This window comes from Abrus precatorius, unplaced genomic scaffold (assembly GCF_003935025.1).
Source record: "Abrus precatorius isolate BTA unplaced genomic scaffold, Abrus_2018 Scaffold9, whole genome shotgun sequence".
NCBI classification, from domain to species: domain Eukaryota; kingdom Viridiplantae; phylum Streptophyta; class Magnoliopsida; order Fabales; family Fabaceae; genus Abrus; species Abrus precatorius.
In genome coordinates, this window is record NW_020874439.1 from 27,146,175 (window position 1) to 27,162,795 (window position 16,621).

General features: G+C 34.0%; 3 protein-coding genes across 4 annotated transcripts; all 3 read left to right on the forward strand.

The window, feature by feature from the left end:
* The first annotated feature begins 898 nt into the window (after positions 1-898).
* Positions 899-4,095, forward strand: LOC113849703 (26S proteasome non-ATPase regulatory subunit 6 homolog). Its single transcript, XM_027479794.1, has 8 exons — positions 899-1,092; positions 1,166-1,280; positions 2,358-2,448; positions 2,523-2,668; positions 2,761-2,980; positions 3,096-3,204; positions 3,429-3,597; positions 3,693-4,095. The coding sequence occupies exons 1-8, from the start codon at positions 957-959 to the stop codon at positions 3,865-3,867; spliced, it is 1,161 nt and encodes a 386-aa protein (XP_027335595.1). The 5' UTR covers positions 899-956; the 3' UTR covers positions 3,868-4,095.
* A 1,398-nt stretch (positions 4,096-5,493) lies between these two features.
* On the forward strand, positions 5,494-14,021 carry LOC113848951 (uncharacterized protein slr0889-like). 2 transcript variants are annotated; one of them, XM_027478402.1, is made up of 12 exons: positions 5,494-5,857; positions 5,960-6,088; positions 6,356-6,550; positions 8,175-8,222; positions 8,295-8,423; positions 9,316-9,440; positions 10,089-10,199; positions 10,981-11,089; positions 11,335-11,453; positions 12,228-12,381; positions 13,346-13,490; positions 13,717-14,021. In XM_027478402.1, exons 1-12 carry the CDS (start codon positions 5,741-5,743, stop codon positions 13,779-13,781), a joined length of 1,446 nt encoding a protein of 481 aa, XP_027334203.1. In that variant the 5' UTR covers positions 5,494-5,740; the 3' UTR covers positions 13,782-14,021. The 2 variants fall into 2 exon arrangements, with proteins under 2 accessions (XP_027334203.1, XP_027334202.1); XM_027478401.1 differs by having other exon boundaries at positions 6,356-6,556; positions 13,717-14,020.
* Positions 14,022-15,509: 1,488 nt separating this feature from the next.
* On the forward strand, positions 15,510-16,450 carry LOC113851134. Its single transcript, XM_027481614.1, has 2 exons — positions 15,510-15,715; positions 15,993-16,450. The coding sequence occupies exons 1-2, from the start codon at positions 15,622-15,624 to the stop codon at positions 16,448-16,450; spliced, it is 552 nt and encodes a 183-aa protein (XP_027337415.1). The 5' UTR covers positions 15,510-15,621.
* Positions 16,451-16,621: the final 171 nt, after the last annotated feature.

Below are 16,621 nucleotides of genomic sequence, written 5' to 3' on the forward strand. Positions count from 1 at the left end.
TGTTGAATCTGGGAAATGGAGTTTTCAAATCTAGGAAATGCCTCGTGACTCAACTCGTAACTCGTTGCGTTGTTGAAGCCGTAGTCGATTGTGAAGGGGTTTTCCTTCTTCTTCTTGTTCTTCGTTTCAGCTGTGGTGACATTGTAGTTACCCATGACAGGGATCGTGAAAGGGTTTTGGTGTTCATGCATTTGCGGAAGAACTTCATATACTTCATCTTCTGTCTAATAGTAAGGCCATCAGAGATACAAATTCCCTAGCAACCATCCAAACGACCGAGCACGTGCTCTCATGCTTCCACCGTCACCCTCTTCACGCAGATCCCTGAACCGGACACCTTCATCGCGACACAACACAATGTCCTCCGCTCATTTTGGTACTGGTTGCTCCAATTTTATTACAAATTGTGAGAATTTTTTTTTTAAATATTGATTTTTAAACGATAAAATATTAAAAATAAAGATAAAATGAGTTAAATTTATTTTGAGTGCTTGTTACGGTGTTTATATATTTTAAAAAGAAATCTTATACTCTTTTTGAATTACGATAGTTCAAATATTTTAAAAATTAGAAGATATTTATATGTTTTTAAAATATATTATTAATTTATATTATTTATTATATATTTAATATAATATTAACAGATATTATTATTTTACATAAAAATATAATAAAATATTTTTTAATTTTTGAAGTATTATAGAAATTATTTTTCTTTTATCTAGCTCGTAGTTTAATAAAATTTTAGTTGACGATGAAAAATAATTTTTATATTTTTAAAATATTAAAGACTAAATCTTATTCTTATTATTGTTGCCGCTGCTGGTGAATTAATAAATAGCTGAATTTGAAGAGCTCCAAAGTTAAAAGTTAAATTGTAACTTGTGCTTCACGGTGTGTTAATGAAGTGCATTTGTTTGCATCCGTAGGAAAGGAAAAGCAAAAGCGAAGAAGCGATGGAAGGAGAAGAAGGGTCTCAGCAGCCGCAGTTGGTTCTCGCCGACAAGCTATTCCTTCTCCGACAACCCGATGTGCAAGACATCGATAAGGTTCGCTACAAGGACGATGTTTTCACTCACGTCAAGGACAACGGTAAATAACTCACTCTCTCTCTCCCCTCACCCCCTTTCCATTTTCCTTTTCTCACCACGTGTTTTCCCTACAGATATGCTCCCTTTGTACGAAACCCTAGTCGCCGACTCCGTTTTGGACATGGATCGTACCCTTTTCGACTCAATGCGTGCTAAAATTCACGATGAACTCAACAAACTTGACGAAAAGTGAGTTTCTCTCTCTTCCTCCCTTTACCTTCTATGCTTGCTTCAAACCATAATTTGGAATATCCGATTTGAAATTTAGTAGGTTAATTAACGAATCTAGACGAATCTGAAGGAAAGGTGAGTGGTGAAAACTTTTACCACCATTGGATATGTAATCCTTTTTCAACGTTTATTTTCCAATTAACCGACTATCTTATGTGAGATTTGCTTATTTAAATTATACCAATGTGTTTTGGTTTGTGCTATTTTTTTCTTATGCATCTTGCTGCTTGTTGTGATTGATGCTTCATCATTGTTATCACCTAGGTTGTGAACTGCACCTAGATAGATGGTACCTGCTAATTGCTGTATGATGCATTTAACTAACTAGAGTTGATCATTTGGGCACGTTGTTTGTATTGAATAATTATGGGACGAAATGGTAGACACGGAATTAAAAGAAGTAAGATGCTGAATGCCTGTCACTGAAGTGTGTTTGAAGTTGTGAATCCATGTTTCTCCTACCTAAGAATCTCTAGCATAGTAGCATTAAAATTTTCCCTTCTCTAGCAATGTGAGCGGAGTTGTGTTATTTTTTTTCCTCCCTTTTTTTGTTGAAGTAACCGATGCAAACACAGTTCCTATAGTGAATTCATTATGAAAGGTTGACTTTAATGGTACATTGTAAGGGGAAAAAGTATGTTATAATGTCTGTGGAATTATATGATTAGTATTTAAATTATGTATGTAGTGTTTTCAAATCAAAATAGCAGTCCTACCGGCAATGTTGGAATATGTTGTGTCTTGGCCAAACCTTGCTTATTGTAGATATTTTCGTTTTCGAGTTCATGTTGTAGACCACTAGACCTAGTGCTGCAAGTGGCTTATGGTCACCAATAGCAGCAAACCCCAACACATAATGGTGCATGGTGGATGACATGGAAACTACCATAGTTAAGAAAGGATAATAATTATTAATAAATGTAAAATTTATTACATATACATGTTGTGGATTTATAAATAATATTTTATATAATGATTCCTATGAGTTGAAATTGGTTAGTTTTTATGATAATACATGTGAATGCCTCTTTTTAGGATTGCTGATGCTGAGGAAAACTTAGGTGAGAGTGAAGTTCGTGAGGCTCACTTGGCAAAATCATTGTTTTTCATCCGGATTGGGGACAAGGTACATATAACTATTGCCCTTTACCTATCTGCTATTGTTATCCATTATTGATAACAGTCTTTCCTATGTACCAGGACAAAGCCTTGGAACATCTCAAGGTAACAGAAACCAAGACAGTTGCGGTTGGCCAGAAAATGGACCTAGTGTTTTATACATTACAGCTTGGTTTCTTTGACTTGGATTTTGATCTCATTTCCAAAAGCATTGACAAAGCTAAAAAGTAATATTTTGAATTACAAACTGTAGCTATGCCTTCTGTCATATTTTTTTGGTTAAGGATTGGTTTTCTAACTGTTTGCACCATGGTGACAGCTTGTTTGAAGAAGGTGGTGATTGGGAAAGGAAGAATAGGCTGAAAGTGTATGAAGGCCTGTACTGCATGGCCACTCGAAATTTCAAGAAGGCTGCCAAATTGTTTTTGGATTCTATTTCAACATTTACTACCTATGAACTTTTTCCCTATGACACCTTTATATTTTACACAGTTTTGACAAGCATTATATCATTGGATAGAGTTTCTTTAAAGCAAAAGGTATGTTGATTTTCTGTTTTGATCTTTACATTGCTTTTTTTTTATACAGTTGACTTATGTTTCTTGGCACGTGTTCTGCATATTGTAAATAATAAACTCTGCTAATTTGCATTAGGTAGTGGATGCTCCGGAGATCTTGACAGTGATTGGCAAAATCCCATATCTTTCTGAGTTTATGAACTCCTTATATGATTGTCAATACAAGTCTTTTTTCTCAGCATTTGGTGAGCAGGCATCTGCAAAATCTCAGTGCTTTTGCAGTGATTTCCTGAATTTTTACTCTTTGGTAGAGACAATTTATTGCAATAAGCTAATTTTTTGTTATATTTTGAGAATCTGTGGAAATCATCTAATGTAGAGCAGAGGCTTCTAGGTGCTTGCAGATATTTCATTCCTTTCTATTTGGTCCAATGTTCAGAGTTTTGTTTCATTTTGAAATTTATTTCAGCTGGCCTGACACAGCAAATTAAGTTGGACCGCTATCTGCATCCACATTTCAGATATTACATGAGGGAGGTCAGAACTGTTGTTTATTCCCAATTTTTGGAATCTTACAAGTGTGTGACAATTGAAGCCATGGCAAAAGCCTTTGGAGTGACAGTGGATTTCATTGATCTGTAAGTGAATGCATTTCACAAACCCAATTTTGGTTTAGTATTTGATCAGTTTTTAGATTCTATGGGAGGCAACTCATTATATTATTTGCTTCCAGGGAGTTATCACGTTTTATTGCAGCAGGGAAACTTCATTGTAAGATTGATAAAGTTGCAGGCGTACTAGAAACTAACCGCCCTGATGCTAAGAATGCACTTTATCAAGCAACTATTAAGCAAGGGGACTTCCTATTGAATCGGATCCAGAAATTGTCTCGTGTGATTGATCTCTAGGTCATTGCTTGTATTTTAAATATAAAGTTTATTGAATAGGCGGATGACAATTTCAAATTTCAAGGACATCTTTTGAATGCATTTTACTAGGGGGGCATGGGGCATGACATTTCTGTAGTATAATTGATTTTCAAATTATTGAAACAATCTAACTTGCTGAATATACGTATGTCAAATCAGTTTTCAATTACTTGTTACGATGAATATATTCGGGTGTTTGAATGTTTTGAGAATGTATGGGATATGACTGGCCGTCTTGGTATACAATAGTGTTTTATCATTGGGCTTGCCTATGAGGAGATTCCCTTCTACTTCACTCACTCATTTTCCCGAAGTCTTGCTAGGTTGAATTGGGACTTGTATTACCAGTGAGTCTGCGACGTTTACTCTTGAAAAGGTAAGGAGTTTTTGGGCACATAATTGCTTGGGTAAATTTCATTCATAAACAGAGGATCAACCTAATATATCAAATTTACCAAAATTTAAATAAACTGTCTAGGATGGGACGATATTGCCTACAATAATGCATAAAAACTTACATATATTATTTTACATCGCAATTTTTAAAGTAGGTCCTATTTTGCTATTATCTTAATCCATTCTAATTTTGTAATTGTTACTGATGTGTGTGCATTTATTCCAAAATAATGTAAAGAAAATATTATTTGATTGTTAAATCCTTGAAAATCCGAAGTAAATATTTCCAGGGTCAATCGTTGAACTGTAATCTAGAAGATTTGTCGAACTTGTACGAATTTTTTTTAGTAATATTATTTATTCCATATTCTTCTATTACACTTTCTAAATTGTGCACTAAACGCTTAAATAAAACAAAATATATATATAACATATAAATTGATGTAGTTATACGTTACAAAATTATAATAAAAGTACGATAAAAGGTAAGATATATAATCCAGTAAAAAAAATTATTAGTCAAAAACAAAGTGTTATAAAAATAAAATGAATTTATAATGCATATATTCACTCAATTAAATTTGGTGTATTGTATTTTTTTAAAATTATAATTAATTAAAAAATATATTTAATTTTTATATTTGACATGTTTATGAATTAGTCTTAATATTTAAAAGAAATTTAAATTAAAAAATTTATGTATTAATCTCTATATTTAAAACAATTAAAATTTTAGTCCCTATACAAGAATTTTATTATAATTTAATTACTCTTATCATTAATGTTGTTATAACAGCATATATATATATATATATATATATATATATATATATATATATATATATAAAGAGAAACTTATGTAAAGTAAAGAAATAAATACGACTAATTCATTATGTCAGGAACACATGGTATTTTTTTTGTTAAAAAAAGAAAATACTATGTTTTATTTAAACTCATTAAATGTTTGTTAAAACAGTATCAACTATATTGTATTTAATCGTATTAAATGTTTATTAATTTGAAAAAATATAATTGAACTTAAAATAAGCCGTAAATCATCATCAATGCAAAGTTAAAAGAAGGGAAGGAAAAACACAAGATCGAACCAAACTTGATTTGTGGTGCCGGAAAAACATAAAAAAAAGAGAGAAGAAACTACTGTAACAAAAATAACGAGATGTGTGAAGAACGTGTTCCATAAAACATGTGACAACGGGGAGTTATCCATCCAAAACCGCAGAGGGAAACGTTGCTAGCGACCTTTCACCTTATTTATTTATTCCTTTTGTGTGTATTTCTTGAGCATCACAAAACCCATCCTCACAAGCAAAGTACAGATGAAAGAAGGGCTATTCCCAGTTTATGATACTCACCACACACTGAGTCACTCACAATCACATTAATACACTAACACTACACATTACTTATGAGGGCTGAGGCATAACATAACAATACGATGTTGCCTCCTATTGATTTTAACAGTTTAAAAGATAAGCTCTCGGTTCAGTTGCGTCCATGGCAACGCTCCTTTGGCTTCTGGGTTCGAGCCATCGATATATATAGCGGATACAAGGTTTTTCTCTTTCACTATGCCATTGCTATCTATATTCATTCGTTCGTTAATCGTATGCATGTTTCTTATTGTTTTGGCTTCGCTTTCAATTTACCTTCGCAGGTGTTTCAACTAAGAGTGAATTTCGAGAAAGATGTGCAGAAGAGGGAAGCAATGTGGGAAAGGCAGCACGAGCTTGCTGCCGATAAGATTTATGCCATGTGCTTCGACCTTGGAGGTTTCTTCCTCAAGGTATTCCATCGTTTTTTAATTTATCTCTCTTTAATTTCAATTTTGATCGTTAATTTTTTTTTCAATTGGGAGACTTCATTGTTTTTGTTTGTTCTTGAGGAAATTGTGGACAGTGGTTTTGAATGTTTGGAGGATTTTTATGACTTGGCATTTTTGTTTGTTTGTTTTTTCTTCTTCCTTTCCCTGCAGCGCATGTATGATTTTTGTATTCCCTTGTGATTATTTTCATGATGCTATGTATTTGATGTGGCGTAAAATGTTAAACAGATCGCCCAGATTATTGGGAAGCCTGATTTGGCGCCAGCTGCATGGGTGAGAAGGCTTATTACGCTATGTGATAGGGCTCCTGCAACCCCATTTCATATTGTGAAACAAGTGTTGGAGAATGAGCTTGGGCTGGGGATTGATGATGTATTTGAGACGTTTGATGTGGAACCCCTTGGCTCGGCTTCAATTGCTCAGGTTCATGTGAAGCTTCTTATCTGCTATCTTATCACTGCCCTGCGTAATTGTCATCATTTGAATTGCAGTAGTATTCTTTTTCCTTCAAGACAAGTGTTTATGCATGTTTACAATGATTCATTAGGACACTATTTGTGGATAACAATTTAAGTTTCCATCTGTGCCTGGATCCTGAGGGGGATAAGCTGCTGGTCTCTGGAGGGTGAGAATGCCTAGCAGCAGCTACACATGGTTTTTTGGGGTACTTTTAAGGGTACTCCAATACCCAAGTTAGTGAGTATCTGCTTACTAGTTTGGCTTAAAGGAGAAACGTACCTGAAAATAAATGTGCTCGCTGCTATTTATTAAGGGCAGAGGTGGACTGTGTCTGTGGACACCTTTGGGGAAACATGATACCTTCGGGAAAGGGGGTATGCAGGCAGTGTGCACCTGCCCATGCTTTGCAATGATTTGGGTGAGATTTCCTGTTACTGTATGAGAATATAAGGCATGTCCGTTCTTTTATGGGAAAATATTATAGATAGGATTCCTTGCTGTTTAGCTGATTGCTTGTCTTGGGTGATGATTGATCAGTTGAGAGGGTACCAAGTTTACCCAGTGCTCTTCGTGAAAGTCAGGTAGATCAGCCATAGGGCTGACATGATGGTAAGGTGGAAATGGCTTTGGCTTTATTTGAGCTGCTAGATTGGTAAAATATGCGCAGCAAATTGCTTGGTTAAGGTAATCAAAGAATCTCCTTGAGGTGTGGTGTGTATCTCGGTCAGATACAGTCCACTATCATGTAATCATTGACGCAGTTGCATGTGCATATGCAACTATTCTTAGATTGTTCTTCTATATTGTAGTTGTAATTAAGTGCAGTGCAGTTATTGTCATGGTCTAGTCCCTTAGATTTTGTTTTAGGGCCTTGAACAGTAAAGTATGGCTGTAAATCACTGGATTTCTGACTTCTTCCTCTGTGTCTTATTTTTGTTAGCATGTTTGGTCTCATTAGTGAGAACCCAGTGATCTCCAACTGTAAAAGTACTAAAGAACTTTTCTGAAAATTCCTGTGTAACACTTTATTTCTTACTGCAACCTAGGGACATGCTTACCAAAATAACTGTTCTAAACTCTATCCTAAGAAATAGCAGTTATAGAAAACAGTCCAGAAAAAGTACAAACTAGTTAATATGCTTACAAAAATAACTACTCTAAACTGTTCCTCCTATGAAATAGCAGTCATAGAGTTATTCAAAAACAACTTTACTGCAAGTGCATAATTTATGTTAATCAAGGGTGACTTATGGGTTATGTTTGAGAAATTGAACAACTGTGGCCCCATGTGCTTTTTTTAAACTAATTCTTCTCTTCTTTTTATTATTTAAATTTCTTTCATTATGTCCATGCAATTCAATCTTATTGGTGACAGAATAATTTTGAAGTGTTAAAACTTAACACCTCTTATGAATTGTAGTATTTTAAACACTAAAAAGTTTTACACTGCTTCTCATATTCGTGTTCATATCACATATAAGTCCTCAGAAGGGTGATTTGTCAGTAACCAGAAGTATATTTTGCAACGGTCAAATTCTTATTCAGATTTAGTACCATGTAACTGACATATATCTGGTGCTCATATTAGGTTCATAGAGCAAGACTGAAAGGTGATAAAAGTGATGTTGTTGTCAAGGTACATAAATAAAGCCTTATTGATTAGTGACACCAGTAAACTTTTGGTTCTGATTTCTTTTGCATATAATAGGTTCAACATCCTGGAGTCCAGGATCTGATGATGACGGATATCCACAACTTGCAAGCTTTTGCATTGTACATGCAGAAGACAGATATCAAATTTGATCTATATTCAGTGACTAAGGAAATGGAAAAACAGGTGGACTATACATCTTAATTTTATCATTTTATGCTTATTCTTTGGTTCCCACCTGTTGTCTTCCTCTGTTTTGTGAACTTGTTGATTAGTAGCATCCTAATGAAAGAAGAAACACATTGCAGGATTTGTCTTTCAATTATAGAATAATATAGAAGTTCCTATTAAGAATAAGGTGTACTTTGTACCGTCATTATGTGTAATGTGTATGAATGATGACTTTTGGAATTTGGATGCAATTTATGCTAGAAACATGCTACATGTTAAAAGGAATATTAAATCAAGTAGTAAGGAAGTTCTGAACGTATTTGACCTGTACTTTGTTTTCTTTGCTTTTGAATGAGTTACATTAAAAAGTTTTTTGTCCAAAGACAAGATGTTGTCACTCTGACAGAGGTATCTTGGAGCATTTTGTGATTAAATCTTGACGGAATCTTTATGGTTGACACTTTACTGCTGGAGTGAATGTTCATATATATTGACTATCATCCAATTTTTCTTTCCTAAATTGTGTTACTAACTAGGTTTTTGGAGGACAATAGAAATTTACGCTTTAGCAGGTTTTCCTTTGTTTTTTCTCTGTAATATTTGTATAGAGGCAGCTTATTACTTCTCTAGAGAAATCTGAGCAAGGATTTCTTTGATTAGCTTGTAAATTATGTTTAGACTAATAGACTAAGAGTGCTTTATCTATGAATGACACAGGTTTTATGCCTGAGAAAACAAAACTGGCTAGCCCCTTGCTACCTTTTAGTTGATTGCCTTAAAAATTTGTATATATCATTTACTTTCTTTTCTATGCTTATAGCTTTATCGTCATGTTAATATTGAGGTTCTTCCTGCAGTCTACCATGAATAGTTCTGAACATCTACTTGATGATTTGTGACATTTCAGATTGGGTATGAATTTGACTTCATGAGGGAGGCGGATGCAATGGAAAGAATTAGAAAATTCTTGTATGAAAATAACAAAAGGACTCCTGTTATGGTGCCACGAGTAATGCGTGATATGGTTAGTAGGTACGTTTTCAAGTCCAGTATCATAAAAATCTGGATAAGAATATTAGTAATGGACTTGAATGCTTAACTACTATATTATTTTCAGAGAGGAGTGCTAGACTTTTATTCACTGGACTTGGAGTGTATGGCTGTTTTACAAATGGTTGATATTTTCTTGAACATAGATTTTGTCTCCCAAGTCCAAAATTACATGTTAAATGCAAGTTGGTGCTAACTTTACTAATTTCTTTATGTGATCACATGAGGGTTTTTTTTTCAACTAGTTCTGCTAATTGGACAATCTAGGTGATATTTTGGTTTTGGACAAAATATTAAAAGTAAATTAATTGAAAAACTTGAATGATAGTGCACTGTTAAGTTTTTACATTAATCAGGATACAATTCTATGCCGTGAATCAAGCATGTCACCAACCATGATATGTAAAGACCCTTTATAGATTAAAACAAGGTTGAACTAAAAACAAAAAGAAAAAATATCCCCTACGGAAAAACATTTTTGCTATGTTATATGTTCAATCTTGGTCAAATAGCAGAGAAGGATACAGTATTTTTTTATATATATTTGCCTGGTTAAGCTTTTATTCAGATGTATTAGTTTACACATTTCATTTTTTTTTTAAGTAATGACGTGCTTCTTGGATTGTACAGAAGGGTCCTAGTTATGGAATATATTGATGGGATTCCAATAATGAAACTTGGTGATGAAATAGCAAAGAGAGGCATAAATCCTTGGGGTAAGATTGCAACAGCGGCCAAGCAGTAAGCTCCTGAGCTATATATCCTAAAAGTAGTCCTCTAAACCACACTTTTGTTGTAGTTAATAACTTATACATGACCTAAATTCTGATGTATGAAACTTATGAAATTTTCTTTTCGCTTTCTGGTCTGTTTTGAATCATTGAGATAAACTCATTGATTCATTGGTGTCTTTCTTACATAGAAAAATAAATTAACAAGAAGGAAATTAAAACTAGGGGGAAGCATAGGAGATCCTCCAAAAGATAAGGAAAGCATAAACTGAATACCATTAAGAATGCAGCAAGGTGGTAGTCGCACTTAATTTCAGAATGGCCACTCCTTGAATAAACCATGAGAAAGACTGTCATGCCATAAACCTAAACATATTCATAGTGAGTTGCAGAGAACAAGATGCCCTTCAAGATGTGAGCATTCAGCTTCAACCAAATGCACCAAAGAATTGTGTAAATCTAACATGGCCACTAAAGTTCAGTTTGCATGTTTGAACTGTAAATTAACAAATTGTAAGACTAGGACAGATTTGATAAATCTTGGCACAATTGTAAGACTAGGACAGATTTGATAAATCTTGGCACTAATTCAACTATGAACAGAGTTGGTTGATGTCCTGAATTTTTTGGGGGCATGTCCATAAATTTCACAATCAGATAACAGAGGGGGTGGTTAAGTTTTAATAACAGTAACACAAACCTTTTCCCAAATGATTTACATAGATGATTTTTCATACTTATGTATGTAGGTTTAGGTGTACTACACGATTAACTTTCTTATAAAAGTGCAGGAAAATTCTTCAAAGCTTGACTCTAGCATATGGTCAAATGATTTTGAAGAGTGGATTCTTCCATGCTGATCCTCATCCAGGAAATATTCTGATTTGTAAAGGATCAGAGGCAAGTCGTTAGCTATATTTCTTTCCCTTTTCTGATATCCCTTGAAGTGTTATTTCATCTTTCTACGGTTGGGTGTGGCACTCTTATTGTGACCATGTTTTAATCAAGAGTAATTACATATGGAAATGACTTTGGGGTAGAATTTTGAAAAGTAGTTTTAGATCTTGATGCCTAAAATATGTTTTTAAAATAAAAACTTTTTAACCACCCTATGACCCTAATGTTAGTGACTTCCCTCAAGTCAGGTTGCCTTGCTAGACTATGGGCAAGTAAAGGATCTCCCAGAACAGTTGAGACTTGGTTATGCTAATCTAGTTCTTGCGATTGCTGATGGTGATCCATTAAGAGCTGCAGAGAGCTATAGGTACTGAAATTTGCATTTAAAGTCTTATCTATTTCATGCTTCTTCTCTGGTTTGTTTAAAATAAGAACAAATTTAGTTAGGCTAATACAGAGTTACAAACTTTACCAGAAATGCTACTGGGAATAATTGATGTAGAATATATTGACTTAGGTTACAAACAGATTTGAGAAAGACAGATAAGACTAGCGAGGAGAAAAAATAAATTAAGGGGGTCTTGGAAAAATGAATAATCTAAATTACTTAATTCTTCATTAGTTACATAAGATTTGATGGCTTTCTAAATTTCTCTCTACTAAGACGAAACTGAGAAAGTATGGGTGTATTCACCCTTGATTTGATTTAAAGTATCTCAAAAAAAATTTGACTCGCTTTAAATCAAGGGTGGATGCTTCCATACATTTTTACTTTAAAGTGGTCAAATCCAAGAAACCATGACTTGAATCTCAATTTGTCTTGACAAAATTGAAGGTTCAAACCCTGAGTTGATATTAATCCTGATTGGGTCATACTGTATAGTAACATTTATCACAAAATTTAATGCCCATAAAATATGCCTTGGTATCCTTTTCTGAAGTTTATTTTTCCTTAATTTATCTGTCACTACTGATATTAATGTTTCCCCATAATGGTTTACTGCTATATCAATATGGAACATGCGAAATGTGGACTTTATTGAGGAAAGTTGACTTTTTAGCTTCATAATTTTGAATTCAAAAAAATGTAATCAGTGGCTATGTTCAAATTAAATTATCTAAGTAGTTTTACTCTTATTAGGGAGCTTGGTATAGAAACCTTGAGCAAATGTGAAAATGAGCAGCAGGAATTGTTTAGATTAGCGTATACAATGTTTGATACAAAATTGCCTCCTGGGGTGGAAATGCTGCAACCTTTCTCAGAGGAATCTTCAATAAAAAAGATTGCTGTTCAGGTGTGTTCTAGAATCCAATTTTCCATTTGTTCCTGGAGATCATACATACCTGATGTGATATGGATATCTACCGGTCAAATTGCTACTTAGTCTATATTTCGTTAAAGTATTTTATATTAATCAGGGGACATATCAGTGTCATTTTGTTTTACATTAAAGTTAGAGATTGACTGATTGAGAAGATCTCAGTTGTTTGTTTTAGATAAAAAAATGGTTAAAGTAATTTGTAGGTCCCTAAACTATTTGAAGAGTTTTAAATAATCCCCTATAATCTGAAGGTTTGTTTAGGTTCCAAAACTTTTTAATCATATTCAAATTGGGTCTTTCCATTAGGGTACTGCTTGAGTTTCATTTAGTATAAGGATCTAATTGAATATTTTCAAATACTTAAGAGATCAGGTCACTGATTTAATTATTCAGAAGTCTCTGAACTAATATAAAAATTTGAATTAGGTTCCTATTCTTAAAGGAACCCAAACAGAAATGTTATTAAAGACCCAACTAAAAATTATTTAGAAGTTCAAGGACTTCCAAGATTTTAAAGTAGCGAAACTTATTTAAATTTTTCAAATAGTTTAGGGACTTGCATAATAATTTAACCTAAAAAAATGGTTAATCTAGGGTGGCTAATTCCATAACCTCCGACAAATGTCCAAAAAGTGCAATATCATATTCTGATTTTTATTTTCACGAGTCTTCGTTCTGAATGTGATACTTTAATGTTACAGTAAAAAATGAAAAAAAAAATTTGGTCTCTTTTCTACGTCCACGATTAGTGGCACACCTCTTTTTTATGACTCGTTCTGATAGATGAAAATATGTTGACACTGAATAATTAAGCCACTATTGATCCATGCCAAGTTAATAATATTTATAGTGGCGAAACAAGCAGGAAATAACTTGTATTTTATGTTGCTACTTTTTTTTCACTAAATTTTCTATTCTTGCTGCCCGGTTATGGTAGTCTTTTCCAGAAGAACTGTTTTCTGTACTTCGGACTGTGCATCTGTTGAGGGGACTTAGCGTTGGACTTGGAATCAATTATTCTTGTGCAGAACAGTGGAGACCCATAGCAGAAGAAGCTCTGTCTCGAGCTGGCAGATTTAAAGGTAGCGCTCTGACTCTTGCTTAAGACTGACATTTGAAAATATATAGCAATAAATTTACGATTGATTTAATTTATTAATTGTTATAATCTCTACTTGCATTTCAAAACGGCATGCCTTAAAATGGTTTCTAGTGTTTTCATTCATTGATTGGTTTTGATATTTCATATTATGACATCTATCCATCCTTCTAAGCCAGCGATTCTGACTTTACTTGATAATTTCACAGATAAGGATGTTAAACGCAGAGGTAGCAAATGCTGTTTAGCAAAATTATTATTTTGGAGAAACTGATTAGGATCAATCTAGTTTGTCGATTAACTTATCAATTCTTTGTGCACGTGGAAAGAAAGGTAAATTCAAATTAACTGTTGAATATGGTTTATAAGTTTGACATTGATGGCAATCACAAAAAGATTTTTGGTGCCTCTACGAGTATTTATTTATTTATTTTGAAATGTTTTGGGATTGTACATGTTTTTCAGACGAGTAATTCCGCTACCATTAGTTGAAATTTTGGGAAAATGTTTCATGACAGTACGCAGTCTAACGTATATTTGATTACTTTATTACGATACCCTATTCAAATGGGCCACGTGATGATCTTTTCACAGTATATGTGTAGACGTGTGTTTCATACGAAGCCAAATAATACAGTGGTAGTAGTATGGCAACACTCTGAAGGGGAAATTTCGTGTACCCTTGAGTACTGACGGAGCTTTTATAAGGCGCTCCTATGTAAGAAATTAAGAGGTAATCCTACACTTTTATCCAAGCATCTAGTTACGGAGAACTGATTTTGAATGGTTCAAAATTTGGACATAGCATGCTACAGTCATTAATAGAAAATACCGTCACAAGATTAAAAAGGTCTGCGACACTAAAAAAATCATTTGATTTCATCGCTAAACCATGACCACGGCCTTGGAATCTAACTCCAAGGCCACTTTCCTGTATATAATTTAGATTATATATTAAAAAATTGAGTTTAACTTCCTCTCTAGCTCGTAGAAGGAAGATTATACAACTCTCATATTTAGCTTTTCAAAGGATGATAATCCAAGCTTTATAAGAAGTATTTTGCCTCTATATTTAGATGATGTGAAACATTTATTGTATATCTGTAAACTGAATATTTAAGAGTGATAAGTTTGTAGGATTAAATATCTACGGATAATTTGACACAATTTGATTTATGAGTATCCTAACATTCAAATTGAGACTTAAAAAAATTAGGGTTATTCAAGCGTTAAACATTTTAATAAATTACAACGTAGTTTTAATCCTTCTTAATTTACTATTTGTATTTGTGTATAAAAAGTATAGACAGTTAGAGTTTTGTGTATAACTTTGACCCAAAGACCAAGTTTCTAGCTTAACATTCAACAGGACAGTCCACACTAAACAGCTTTATAGCATGATTATAGTTTGCAGCTGTACATTCTAAAATCTCAACCTTAAGTGTACAAACTATTGTTATTAAAGACCAGTTTAATCTAGTTGTCCCAACCGTTTTTACTTATGAACCGGTGTAAATCGAGTAGAACAGATACAAACCAACTGGACGGGATTAGAACCAAGGTCCAGATGGAAGAAGGCCATCACTACTCCACTACTTATTATTAGTATAATAATATCTATATATTATAATTTTTTTAATTAACTAGTTGAATCAATATCTTGATCAAGTTATTAACTGGTCCAAATTCAATAATTCTGATGCTAACCGAGTTTAATTTATAAATAACATGATTAGCAAAAAAGAAGTGCAAAAAGTAATCCTTTAATTATCAACCTAAAATATGGGCTTCGGCCCGGCCCGGCCCAAAAAATTGTTTACATGGTGATCGAGATTTTTTGAAAAAACAAAATGAAGGTTGGCAAAAAAAAAAAAGTACAAAATTAAAATTCTTAAAAAACGAAAAACTGAAAAATACTGAAACGAAGTGTGTGGAAGACGACTCCCGCTTTAATTCTGTAATTCAATCCGAAGAGGCGCCAACAACAAAATTCGCTTCTTTCTCTCTCACTCTCTCTCTCTCTCTCTCTCTCTATATATCTGCCTCTCACTCTCTGCGGTTGACCCGACCCGGACCTAACCGAACAGAACCGGAGTAAGGAGCGGTTATCAGGAATGTTCGGCAGAGTCAGGGCTTCGACTTCATCACTGGACAGCTTAGAGGGTTCTCCATCCAAGATTATCAAAGATGACACTTTCTCCATCTACGGTACTCTCTCTCTCTTTCTTTGTTCGTTCTTTTTTTAATTCACTTAAAGAGATAAAGTTGAGGATCTGAAATTTCAATAGGAAAGAAAATCCAGTTAAGAACCAAAAATAAAATAAAATAAAATTCACATCCATGTTTAATTTCTGGAAGTTCAGATCCATTATGAAAGACAATCACCGGTTTGTGCACTCTCCGCAAACCTCTTAGGAAGCACGGTGTTTGTGTGAATTGCATAACTTGATAAAACTCTTATCAAGTTATCTTCGTTTTGATTCAGAGGCTACTCTCATGAAGCTAAAGCTTGGTGCTCAACGTGATGCAATCGCATGTTCATCCTCCATGGAAATGGACCAAGATATAAATGATTGTTCAGTTCGTTTACCGTGCACTGAGGAAACAAATCTGAAGGCACGATTTACTCCTTCAAGTTTGGAGCTTGTGGTAATTTCACCCGGTCAGGGAATAACGACGATGGACACAGATGGGTCTTTGCCTAGTGTTAGTGATCATGTTTCTACTGGGAACTCGGAACAGCGAAAGCAGAGTGACGTTTCTATTCTTCATTTCTTTAAAATTAAAGATCATGGACATGACACTGTATCAACCTCCGGAGAGGCAACAACATCAACGGGGAATGGTAGTTCTGAATCTGTTTCATTAATTTCTGCTGAATATCGTTGCACAAGTGAAGTGGAAGGTATTCAAGCCTTGCAAGTTTGTGAATTGTCAGATTGAAGATGAGTTTATGACCTGGATAAAAGGAGATGAACAATTCAACCCAGGTTGTATGAATATATATCTTCCACTACTATCAACCAAATTGAACTATTTTTCGATGTGTTGTATTGTATTTGTATCTCTTTCTGAGATTACTCCAACGCCATGGCATGGAATGTGGACCATCGA

What these genes read in the sequence shown, in the direction of transcription:
- LOC113849703 (XM_027479794.1), top strand. Translation starts at nt 957, where the DNA reads ATGGAAGGAGAAGAAGGGTCTCAGCAGCCGCAGTTGGTTCTCGCCGAC. An exon ending in AGCATTGACAAAGCTAAAAA is followed by an intron (nt 2,669 to 2,760) that starts GTAATATTTTGA and finishes CCATGGTGACAG; the next exon opens with CTTGTTTGAAGAAGGTGGTG. An exon ending in GTCTTTTTTCTCAGCATTTG is followed by an intron (nt 3,205 to 3,428) that starts GTGAGCAGGCAT and finishes AATTTATTTCAG; the next exon opens with CTGGCCTGACACAGCAAATT.
- LOC113848951 (XM_027478401.1), top strand. Translation starts at nt 5,741, where the DNA reads ATGTTGCCTCCTATTGATTTTAACAGTTTAAAAGATAAGCTCTCGGTT. An exon ending in AAAGTGATGTTGTTGTCAAG is followed by an intron (nt 8,223 to 8,294) that starts GTACATAAATAA and finishes TGCATATAATAG; the next exon opens with GTTCAACATCCTGGAGTCCA. An exon ending in ATTGCAACAGCGGCCAAGCA is followed by an intron (nt 10,200 to 10,980) that starts GTAAGCTCCTGA and finishes ATAAAAGTGCAG; the next exon opens with GAAAATTCTTCAAAGCTTGA.
- LOC113851134 (XM_027481614.1), top strand. Translation starts at nt 15,622, where the DNA reads ATGTTCGGCAGAGTCAGGGCTTCGACTTCATCACTGGACAGCTTAGAG. An exon ending in TGACACTTTCTCCATCTACG is followed by an intron (nt 15,716 to 15,992) that starts GTACTCTCTCTC and finishes GTTTTGATTCAG; the next exon opens with AGGCTACTCTCATGAAGCTA.